This window comes from Lepus europaeus, chromosome 21 (genome assembly GCF_033115175.1).
Source record: "Lepus europaeus isolate LE1 chromosome 21, mLepTim1.pri, whole genome shotgun sequence".
In the NCBI taxonomy this organism is placed as follows: Eukaryota; Metazoa; Chordata; class Mammalia; order Lagomorpha; family Leporidae; genus Lepus; species Lepus europaeus.
The window spans coordinates 11685842-11698235 of NC_084847.1; the positions used below are offsets into that span (position 1 = coordinate 11685842).

At 46.7% G+C, this 12394-nt stretch overlaps 1 protein-coding gene across 8 annotated transcripts in view; it reads left to right on the forward strand.

Moving 5' to 3' along the window:
- MRTFB (myocardin related transcription factor B) overlaps positions 1–12394 on the forward strand; it is a 198998-nt gene that overhangs the window by 161992 nt on the left and 24612 nt on the right. For all 8 annotated transcript variants that reach the window (XM_062180752.1, XM_062180751.1, XM_062180754.1 and 5 more), the window contains one exon: positions 5319–5456. In XM_062180752.1, the coding sequence (XP_062036736.1) occupies positions 5319–5456 (138 nt within the window). The remainder of the gene's footprint in view (positions 1–5318; positions 5457–12394) is intronic.

Below are 12394 nucleotides of genomic sequence, written 5' to 3' on the forward strand. Positions count from 1 at the left end.
GGAAACTGCTTTGTGGTCCAACACAAATGAACCTTGAACATTATGCTGAGTAAATAAGCTCATCACGAAAGGATAAGTACCGTGTGATTCCACTTACTTCAGACACTTGGAGTAGGTAATATGGAGACAGAATAGAAGCGTGGTTGCCAGGGACTTGGGAGAAGGAAGGAACCGGCAGCCATTGTTTACTGGTGATGACGCTGCATGGGGGAGCAGGAAAGTCTGGAGATGGCAGTGGATGGCTGCAAAACAGTGCATACAGACTTGGCCCACATCCTTAAAGATGATAAATTGTATACATTTCTTACTATGGTTAAACCTGGTACATAATTTTTTAAAGATTTGTTTATTTGAAAGGCAGAGGCAAAGAGAGAGAAGGAGACAGAGAAGAGGCAGAGAGAGACAGAGAGGTCTTCCATCCGCAGGTTCACTCCTCAGAATGGCTGCAACGGCCGGAGCTGCACTGATATTCTGCTGCTCTCCCAGGCCATAGCAGAGAGCTGGTTTGGAAGTGGAGCAGCTGGGACTCGAACCAGTGCCCATATGGGATGCTGGCACTGCAGGCGGCTTTACCTGCTATGCCACAGCACTGGCCCCAGTAGTACACATTTTAAAGCAGGATACATCTGTATCCTCGCCACCAATGAGGCAGTCAAATACCAACTGAATATCCACCAGATTCCATGCCAGTAAATTAATATTCAGCTGCTTACTTTAATATTCAACTGCTTACTTTAAAATTTAACTGCTATATGAAGGTAATTGAAAATGAAACTCTATGAAGGGCGGGATGGGAGAGGGAGTGGTAGAGGAGAGGGCCGCGGGAGGGAGGGAGGTTGTCGGGGGGCGGGGAAGCCACAACAATACAAAAGTTGCACTTTGTAAATTCACATTTATTAAATAATAAAAAGAATAAAAGATAAAAAATTTAACTGCTTACTTTAACAATAAAATGCTTAGTTTTGTAGGTTTTTAAAGATTTATTTATTTATTTATTTGGAAGGCAGAGTTAGAGAGGCAGAGGCAGACACAGAGCAGTCTTCCGTACACTGGTTCACTACCCAAATGTCCACAATAGCCAGAGCTAAGCCCATCGAAGCCCGGAGCCTGGACCTTCTTTCAGGTCTCCCATGCGTGTGCAAAGGCCCAGGGACTTGGGCCATCCTGCACTGCTTTCCCAGGCCATAGCAGAGAGCAGGATTGGAAGTGGAACAGCCCAGACTCGAACCAGCGCCCATATGGGATGCCAGCACTGCAGGTGGCAGCTTTACCCGCTACACCACAGCACCCGCTCCTATAGTTGTGCTTTGCAAGGAACAAATGGTCAGTGCTAGGTGATATAACAAAATTGGAATTTTACATAAAACACCCATCTATAAATGTATAAAATATGTTTTTAGTTTGTGTTCAACTCATTCATTGTTCAGTTTATTTGAGGATTAGGATATGGGAACAATATTTTTTAAATAATTGCATTTTGAATTTCTTATTTGCTTATTACCATCTTAATTAAGAACTCTGTTGCATCCTAAATTTAAAACATTTATTGCACATTTAAGAGCCTCAATGCCAAAAAAAGTTCTGTTTTTTTAATATTTAGTTTCTATCCCTCAGGATTGTTTAAAGAAATTTTAGTCTAGGCCGGCGCCGCGGCTCACTTGGCTAATCCTCCGCCTGCGGCACTGGCACCCCGGGTTCTAGTACCGGTTGGGGTGCCAGTTCTGTCCCGGTTGCTCCTCTTCCAGTCCAGCTCTCTGCTCTGTGGCCTGGGAGTACAGTGAAGGATGGCCCAGGTCCTTGGGCCCTGCACCCGCATGGGAGACCAGGAGAAAGCACTTGGCTCCTGGCTTCGGATCGGCGCAGTGCGCTGGCCTCAACGCGCTGACCGTATCAGCCACTTGGGGGGTGAACCAACGGAAAAAGGAAGACCTTTCTCTCTCTCTCTCTCTCTCTGTCTGTCTAACTTTGCCTTTCAAACAAACAAACAAAAAAATTTAGTCTAAAAGAGGAACTTACTGGAGAACAAAAATCAGTGATTGGTGAGTGGGCCACATTCTGCAGAAATAGCCAGAACAGCCTCTGAAACATTGTGAACCTCTCATCAGCTCAGAATTCGCACTTCTGGGTTTTTTTTTCTATCACAGCAGAACTTTCTGACAGCCGTTTCTATTAAGGAAAAGATCAGTCTCTAAGATTGAAATTGTCTTCTTTTGAGTGTTACTAAAAGTATAAGTATCTATCATTAAACAAGGGTTTTCTGATACTTTATGGTGATATGATTAAAGAACTGGCAATCGTGAGAACTATAATCTGAAGTGGGAACAGTTATCAGATCCAGTAAGAAACAAGAAAGCTTGTGGCACTTTTGTTTCTTTGGGAAAATGATTTTGGACCATTTTGAAATTAAATCTTCATAGCATATAATGTGAACTGAGTTCTTGGTGGCAATTTTGGCATATTTATGTAGTATTCTTGTAAAGAGTTTAACATATTACTCAATTTATTATGTCTGTATCCCATATGACACAAGCACCCTTTTAGTTCTTTTTGGAATACTTTAATTTCAGAATTACCAATATTTAGATTCTTTGGGTAACTTTAATCACCAGGAGTATAATACTCAGATATGCTTTCAGTGGGATTTCTTGAGATGTTTTTGGGTTGGTTCTTTCTAAAGCACATATTAAAAGTTTGACAAAATATAGAGAGGAGTTTATATATTTATTTTTAATCAGAATTTATCTTCAGATTAAGCAGCGATAACAATCACTGTATTTCTTTTTTTTTTTTTTTTTTTTTTTTTGACAGGCAGAGTGGATAGAGAGAGAGAGACAGAGAGAAAGGTCTTCCTTTTGCCGTTGGTTCACCCTCCAATGGCCGCCGCGGTAGGCGCACTGCGGCCGGCGCACCGCGCTGATCCGATGGCAGGAGCCAGGTGCTTCTCCTGGTCTCCTATGGGGTGCAGGGCCCAAGCACTTGGGCCATCCTCCACTGCACTCCCTGGCCACAGCAGAGAGCTGGCCTGGAAGAGGGGCAACCGGGACAGAATCCAGCGCCCCGACCGGGACTAGAACCCGGTGTGCCGGCGCCGCAAGGTGGAGGATTAGCCTGTTGAGCCACGGCGCCAACCCAATCACTGTATTTCTATTGGGTTGTGCTGGAGTCTGCGCTTTTCTGGGTAGCAAAATTGCACTGAAAAACTAGGAAAGCTATTAAAATGGGAGTATCTGTAACCAACGCTAAAGTCAGGAAGGCATGAAATACCATCAAAACATTTTCAAAACTATTGCAGTTGATGCCACATGCATGCTTCTGGGTTATTCTTTCATACAATTAACACATTCTCAAATTCATCCGGTCCGTGAAGACTGGACTAGTAAAAGAGCTCACCGGGTCTGTAGACTTTCTCTGAAAGGAAGTGTGCGTGTGGTTCACATTCAGACGTTTGATTCCACTTCATATACCAGTTGTACAGTAGCCAAGGACTGTTTTTCCCTGCTGTAAAAATTGACCCTACTAAGTCACTGAAGGTGAAAGAAAAACAGCATGAAACCGTGTCCTGTGTATTAGTCTGTTTTCTGTTGCTGTAACAAGCTGAGCGCTCGCAGACAGCCTTTAGCTCACAGTTTTGGGGGCTGAAAGTCCAGTATCAGGCAGCTCCATGTGTTCGGCCTTCAGTGAGCATCCCATGGTGGCAGATAACTGGGCAGGGCCATGTCTGCGTGCCGGAAAGATCACGTGGTGAGACAGGAAGCCGGGGCTCTCAGGAACGAACTGCATCAACCCCTTCCCAGTGACCTCATTACCTCCCCTGAGGTCCCACCCTGTGAAGTTCACCACGTTTGCCTCCTCTCAGCACTCCACACTGGGGACACGCTGCCAACCGAGAACCTTTGGGAGGTACCACGCCCAGTCGTAGCGTCCTACAGAGGAGGATCACTAACCAGCATCTTACCACAAGCTGGAGGGCTGGCTGGTCAGGGCTGTGTGAGGGCCGAAGTCCGGCTGGAATCAGTGCTGAGTCTCTTGAACGAGGCCTTTCCTGCCATTTCTGTTGGGAATGGAATTGAGTATAGCCATCTTTACAAAGTTGAGTCTTTTTTATGGTCAGTACTTCACAAAGAACTACTCCAAAGCTAGAATCCGTGGCAGCGAGGCTTCAGAAGCATGCCGGTGTGGGCGTGCACCGTTAATTGCACAACACAGTCTCAACCATCTTGAGACTGGAACCTTGCATGAGTCAGGCCCCAGGAATGTCCATTCATCAATTAAACAGATATTTATTGAGTGACTGGTATGCGCCAAGCTTCATATTTCTTGCTGCTGATAGCCCCCTGAGTCTTCAGACCATTCATTTAAGGAAGAATAATGAAGTTTGCTATTTTAAAACTCAAATACTTCAATAAGGGAAAAGATTTTGGTCATTGGTGTAATGAATTTGAGAGTTTTTCGGGAAAGTGGAAGTGATAAAGGCAGGCGTTTTTCCTTAAGATGAAGCTGGTAGTAAGTCCACATAATAATCAATAGACAGCATTTGTCTAATTTATTATGATAGTGATATCTCTTTCCAAGAAATGAGTACTTTGAATCTGTTTAAAGTAGATCATTAGTGAGAACTGATAAAACCTAGCAAGGCCTTCTGTAGTTTCCTTTGTTAATATATGACTCCAATTTGAATTTCAATCCTTATTCATTTGGGCCTAGGCAATAAAATTCCTTCTTGTCTCAAGTGAAATGGCATTGCCCATGCAACAAGTCAGTCTTCCCAGAATATAGCCTTCAGCTCCCCTCCTGTTGGAAGCAGTAGGAGATGAGTTGAATGAGAGTGCGTAAGCCGTGAAGCCCACAGAAGGCCCGGGTGGGCAGGGGAGCTGCCTGGCCACAGGTCTGGGGGTGGCAGGGAGGATGTGCAGCTCTCCATCGAAGACTGACCCTCACGTTTGAATCAGCCAGGGTTAGAGTGAGCTGTCAGCAAGAAAGCCTTTAAACACCATGTATTACGTTGATCAATTTTATGAGAGTCTTGGACTTTTTCCTGCCAAGAAAAAATGGAAAATGGCGATCCTGAACATTTTTCTGAGAAAACGCTGGTTTGCCAGTCTCACCGTTCTTAGCTGTAACTGGCCGTTGCTGTTGGGGCAGAGACTAAGTAATTGGTCCCACAGCAGTAAAGTGCGTTATTCTGCCATGTGGGTCTGGGACATACAGGAAGTTCTGTTGTTTCTTTTCTAGTGGACTTTTTTAAAAATAGGGTCACTTCTTCGTAATTCATATTTTTGTGTTTCTGCAGTCATTGATTTCACTGCTTTTTCCACCAGTTTACTGCAGTGTCCCCAGCGGTTCCTGAATTCTTGAAGACTCCTCCGACTGTGGATCAGCCTTCCACAAGGTCCACAGCTGCCGTCCTCCCCACGAACACTGTGTCCTCAGCAAAGCCTGGCCCAGCACTGGTCAAGGTGGGTACCTGGGAAGCGCAGGTCATGTGGCTGTACTGGTGATGCCATGGCCCACGAGTGGCAGACAGGGGCCTCTGAGTGGTGCAGCCTGCCTGTAGACCAAAGCCTTAATGAAACCATGGGAGCCCTTGCTGGACTGGGGCCTTCATGTTTGAAGCTTCAACTTTTAACAAATGACCCAGTGTCCTGCAGTCACAGAAAAACACAACATTTGATCTCTGAGGTTACTTGGAAAAGGTAATGGAAAAAGGCATTAAAAAAACAAGGTTATTTTTTCTTTTTTTTGGAGAACCTTGTGTATTTCGTCATGAGATGTATTTTTCATGAACGTTTTCAAGACACTTTGTAGGCATGGATTTCGGGACTTTTTGCACTGAAATAAACTTATTTTTAATTCCCTTTTCCATGAACTTTTTGAAGTACCCTGCTATATGAGACTGTGATGCAGAAAGACTTCAGAAATCATTTTATCAGACGCCCCCAAGCCCCCAAGACAGTATCCAACGGCGTGGCCCCAGCTCACACTCGGGAGTCGTGGCCCTCCCCAGAGGTCCTCCATGGCAGCATGGCCGGGGGCTGTGTGCGCAGGGCCACGCTCAGTGGTGGTGTTCTGGATAGAGTGCCTGCCGGGCTAAAGGTTCGAGAGAAGTGGTATGTCTTTTTCGTTTGGCAGATTTGGCCAGAGCAAGTTGGGTTTGTTGTTCAGATAAGCTTCAGACTCGTGGCACTGTTCCCCATATTTTACTTGGTCAAAATAACTCAGAATAAATCCCAAGGAAGATTAAAATTTTTAATACACAGTACATGTTTAAAGTTTTTAAAACTATATTTAGAGCTTCTAAGTAAAGTGGATGGAGAGAACAAACTGAAGAACAGTTTTACCATTTCAGAGGTAGCGTTTGCCAAGAACAGCAGAATATGGATCTCCAACTTCTAGAACTCAAATTAGGACAGAGAGCTGGCTGAGTCCTCAGCGCCTTTCCAGGGAGGGGACTGACGCCGTCAGAGTGACAAGGCCAGGAAGGCCCCGGTCTGGTCTTCTTGGCTCCTCGGGCTGCACCGCACCTGCCTGAGGAAGGCAGCAGCTTGCAGACTGGCGCTGTGCCTGCTCCCGGCCGCCGTCTTGCGCTGGGACAGCCTTCTCGGGCAGGGCAGGGTAGCCGGGGGTTGCCGGCTTCAGTGTAGTCACCATCTTCCATTGTTCAGCAGCAGAGGGTGGCAAGTGGCAAGGGTGCCAATAAAATCCACTTTTACCTTCTCCACTTCCAGCGTCCCCAGGTGACGCCACTGAGGCACAGAGGGGCTCCTGCCTGTTCCTGCTGATACCAGTGCTCTCCTCTGGGTTTCTGGTCCTCACTGACGTCTCTAAGGAGGAAGCACTGAGAATGTGAGAATCACGGATTGAGTTAGGGGGTCCTAGGACAGTGCCAGGAGAGGAAGGGATGGTGTGTGTTAGGAAATAGTGCACAGTTCTTTTGGGTTTTCTCTGAACTAAGCGATTTCCCACCCTGGCTGATAGGAAATAAGAGTCAGTCTGGGGAGTGCTGATGAGCCTGGGGATGTTCCCCTTCCTCCTGCAGGTGCCTCCTGACGGAGGCTGGGTTGGGCGTTTTCTCATTCCTTTAACAATTGTACGTGAACCCCATTTTGAGTATGAATTATCCCAGGCTCCTTTCATTCTTATGAGCAGTTTGGAAAGACTAAAATATAAAATGTGTTATTGACAATGAAATAAGCAGATGATAGTAGATTTATTAATATTGCGGAATGGCAAGGATGTATTTCAATGGGCAAGGGTGTTTCCTGACATTGAGAAGCACTCCAAGTGCCTGATCATTAAAGCTAGTTCTAATTAGCACACATTTACTCATTCAACAGATGCTTACTGGGCACCTTCAACACACCAGGTGTGTTCTAGGTACTAAGAGTAGAAAAGCAGTGAACAGAACATCCCAAAATAAACAGTGTTCCAGGTAGCAGTGCTGGGAGAGGTTTCTGCATCACTCAGGGCCTGGGGAGATCAGCAGGTGCATCTGGGCGGAGATGTGAGGCAGGCAAGGGTGCCAACCTGGAGGGTATCTGTAGAAAGAAAATTTGAAGTCTCTGAACAAAGAAGGCAGAGTGACTTGAGCGGAGATAGCCAGGGAGTAAAAGTAAACCAAGCAGCCAGGTGTGGCCAGACGCCGTGGAACCTTGTGAAAGCTGCGTTTCTTAAGGCTGCTGAGGGAAGCAGCCACGAAGGTTTTGAGCTGATGTGTTATCAGCAGGAGGGGAACAGGCAGAGGCGGAGGCCAGGGGAAAGCGTGATCCACAGAGCAGGCAGCAGCAGCAGTCAGGGCAGTGTCGGGTTCCCCTTGTTTCGTCAAGGCCACGCTGGCAGGATTTGCTGGCAGGTTGGATATGGATGTGGAGAAGAGGAGGCACCGTGAACTAGTCCTCCGTTTGGTGAAGGCGACTAGAAAGCCTGACTGGCCGTTTCCGGTTTGAAGCAGCTGCACAGGTGAATCCTTCCCCCAGGAAAAAGGTCTAGACTGGAAACAGAAATGTGGAAGTCACCAGTATATAAAAGGTGTTTGAAGCCACGATGTGCACTAAATTACCTGGAGTCTTTGTGTAGAAGCAGAAGCAGTACAAGAACTGAGTCCCTAAGCACTGCAGCATTTTAGGGAGCTAGGAGGAACCGGCAAAGATGACTGAGAAGAAACAGGCAAGGAAGGAAGAAAAGGTAGCCCAGACGCCAAAGGCAGCACTTCCAAGAGGAAGCAGAGATGAGGTGTATCCAGTGGTGCTGTGGCTCTGCTAAGGTGAGCGCTGTTGACCAGACAAGAACAGTTCCTGCTGATTTAGAGGCAGAATACTGGTTAGAGTGCCACTAGGAGTGACCCAGGAGAGGGGCAGGGACTGCTAGAACAATGGCCACAAAGGGGCGGTGCAGGCCTGAGGCCGCAGCAGGGAAGGCCGCCCGCACGGTCCAGATGCAGGCAGGCAGTAGGACTCGTGGGAGCTCCACGCTAACCACCTGCCTTCTCTCAGCGTCCAGGAAGCAAGGTCATCAGTGGACAGGGCAGGGCAAAGGTACTAAAGGTTAGAGAAGGAAGGCAGGAGGGAGTATCCCAGGAGAGGAGCAAAGCAGATGGTCTAGAAAAGTGGAACAGGATAGCCAGATTGTGCTGACGAGCCTCCAAGTTGGTGGTCGTGCATTAGATGCTTTTTATGTTTCTCTCCTGCTGCTTTCAGCTACAGGAGTCCAGCACGGAGTGGACTAGTCTGCTTTGCCTCCCTTCCCCAGGACATCTGGTGACATCTGGAGTATATCTGGTTGTCCTAAGGGGGCGAGGGTGCTACTGGCATCTACTGGGTAGAGGCCAGGAAGACCACTGAGCATGCTACACACAGGCACTATCTCATTCAGGACGTCAGTGGAGCCACTGTTGAGAAACCAGAAACTGAGAACCAGATTGGGGTTGTACCAGGTGGGTCTGACAGAGGCCGGGCTGTGGGGTGGGCTAGAGTAAGGAAGGACGTGAGGGATACTGTAAAGATAGAGAAGTGGATTGTGGGGCTCAGTGACCTCAGAGAAGCCTGGCAGCCTAGCCCAAGTGAGTCAAAAAAGCAGGCAGTGGTCATGAGAGAACAGGACATAGGCAGTGAGAAGGTACAGCTCCAGGTACCTAAGATCTTTGTTAGGCCACACCGTGAGTGGCTGAGACAGAAGAGGAGGTGGTTAGAGAAGATGCAGTCAAGGGCCTGAGACCCCAGAGTAAGAGCAGCTGAAGGAACACAGAGGAAGCGGGCGTGGTTGAGGAGCCTGCAGAGCACGGAAATGAGGCCAGGGCCTGTGGGGGAGTCTGAGGGCGAGAAACCACGTCTAGCACACACTGACTTCCTATCAGTCCTTCCTTGAACGTGTTCAAAAATGGGCTCGCGGTTCAAGGATCGTGTTTGGTCCAGTAGCGTGCTGGAGCTGCCAGTTCCTGTGGTGTAAAGACCCCCACATGGCAAGTTCTCACCTCCACTGGACGTCCCTGAGTGCAGCATCAGAAGATGTGCACGTGTGGCTCTCCTGAGTTGGTGACAGCAGCTCCAGCATGGCCTGGCTGTGTCCGTAAACCCCGAGAACTGTTGTAGAATCGATCTTTCACAGTGGGAAAGAACTCAGGGTGTACAAGTGAAGGGGGGGAAGGCACTCTTTACGTTAAATGGTAACATCTACCTGGGAATACGCACAGAAGAACATCAGTGGTGACTACTCTGGCCTGCCGAGTTTGGTGGCTACTTCTCTTTTCTTGGCAATGTCCTTTATTGGATATGAACATATGTAGCATGATCATACTAATAGATTTTTTAAATATTTAAAAGGCACAGAAATCTACGTGCTGGTTCACCCCTGACACCCACCAAATGCCTACAACAGCTGGGGTGAGCCACAGGAAAACCAGGAGCCAGAAACTCATTCTGGGTCTGTCACATGAGGGCAGGAAGCTGAAACCGCAAAGCTGAGCCAGGAGCGAGACCCAGGCCTTGTTGTGGGAGGCAGGCATCCCAAGAGATGCCTCCAGTGCCTGCCCCAACAGCTAGGTTTAGTTTAGTATTTCCCAAAGTCTTTTTTTTTTTTTTTTTTTTTTATTAAATTGGTGTGCTACCTGCAAGCTTGGAAATAAATTCCTGGCTTCTGTTTTTTTTTTTTTAAACTTTTATTTAATTTCAAAAGTACAACTTTTGGATTATAGCAGCTTTTCTCCCCATAACCTCCCTCCCACCCGCAACCATCCTATCTCCTACTCCCTCTCCCACCCCATTCTTCATCAAGATTCATTTTCAATTATCTTTATATACAGAAGATCAACTTGATATATACTAAGTAAAGATTTCAACAGTTTGCACCCACACATACACAAAGTATAAAGTACCGTTTGAGTGGTAGTTTTACCATTAATTCGCATAGTACAACACATTGAGGACAGAGATCCTACATGGGGAGCAAGTGTACAGTGACTCCTGTTGTTGAATTAACAATTGACACTCTTATGTATGACGTCAGTAATCACCTGAGCCTCTTGCCATGAGCTGCCAAGGCTATGGAAGCCTCTTGAGTTAACAAGCTCCAACCTTATTTAGACAAGGCCATAATTAAAGTGGAAGTTCTCTCCTTCCTTCAAAGAAAGGTACTTCCTTTGTTGGCCCCTCCTTTCCGCTGGGATTCACTCACAAAAATCTTGCATTTAGGTTTTGTTGTGTTTTTGTTTTTGTTTTTGCCACAGTGTCTTGGCTTTCCATGCCTGAAATACTCTCATGGGCTTTTTAGCCAGATCCGAATGCCTTAAGGGCTGATTCTGAGGCCAGAGTACTGTTTAGGGCATCTGCCATTCTATGAGTCTGCTGTGTAACCTGCTTCCCATGTTGGATCGTTCTCTCCTTTTTAATTGTATCAGTTATTATTAGCAGACACTAGTCTTATTTATGTGATCCCTTTGACATTTAATCCTATCTTTATGATCAATTATGAACTTGAGGGGCCTGCACCGTGGCTCACTTGGTTAATCCTCCGCCTGCGGTGCTGGCAGCCCATATGAGCACCGGATTCTAGTCCTGGTTGCTCCTTTTCCAGTCCAGCTCTCTGCCGTGGCCCGGGAGGGCAGTGGAGGATGGCCCAAGTGCTTGGGCCCCTGCACCTACAAGGGAGACCAGGAAGAAGCACCTGGCTCCTGGCTTCGGATCTGCGCAGCACCGGCCGTGGCAGCCATTTAGGGAGTAAACCAACGGAAGGAAGACCTTTCTGTCTCTCTTTCACTGTCTATAACTACCTGTCAAATAAAAAATATATATATATATGAACTTAAACTGATCACGTTGACTAGTAAGATGGCATGTACATGCCACCTTGATGGGGTTGATTTGGAATCCCCTGGCGTGTTTCTAGCTCTACCATTAGGGGTAAGTCCAAGTGAGCATGTGCCAAACTGTACATCTCCTCCCTCTCTTATTCCCACTCTTAAATTTAACAGGTACCACTTTTAAGTTAAATGTAAACACCTAAGGGGCCTGCGCCATGCCTCACTTGGCTAATATGCTGCCTGCAGCGCCAGCATCCCACATGGGCACCAGATTCTAGTCCCGGTTGCTCCTCTTCCAGTCCAGCTCTCTGCTGTGGCCCGGGAGGGCAATGGAGGATGGCCCAGGTCCTTGGGTCCTGCACCCACATGGGAGACCAGGAGAAGCACCTGGCTCCTGGCTTTCGATTGGCGCAGCGCCGGCCATGGTGGCCATTTGGGGAGTGAACCAACGGAAGGAAGACCTTTCTGTCTCTCTCACTGAATATAACTCTACCTGTCAAATAAATAAAAAGAAAAAAAAAATCTAAACACCTAAGAATAATTGTGTGTGAATTAAAGAGTTCAACCAGTGGTATTAAGTAGAACAAAAAAAATACTAAAAGGAATAAAATAGTAAGCTGTTCCTCGACAGTCAGGACAAGGGCTGATCAAGTCATTGCTTCTCATAATGTCTGTTTTACTTCTACAGGTTTCCTTTTTGGTGCTCAGTTGTCACAGAGCAGGGAGAACATATGATATTTGTCCCTTTGGGACTGGCTTATTTCACTCAGCATGATGTTTTCTAGATTCCTCCATTTTGTTGCAAATGACCGGATTTCATTTTTTTTTATTGCTGTATAGTATTCTATAGAGTACATGTCCCATAACTTCTTTATCCAGTCTACTGTTGATGGGCATTTAGGTTGATTCCAGGTCTTAGCTATTGTGAATTGAGCTGCAATAAACATTAAGGTGCAGACAGCTTTTTTATTTGCCAATTTAATTTCCTTTGGGTAAATTCCAAGGAGTGGGATGGCTGGGTTGGATGGTAGGGTTATATTCAGGTTTTTGAGGAATCTCCACAAACTGTCTACCATAGTGGCTTTACCAGTTTACATTCCCACC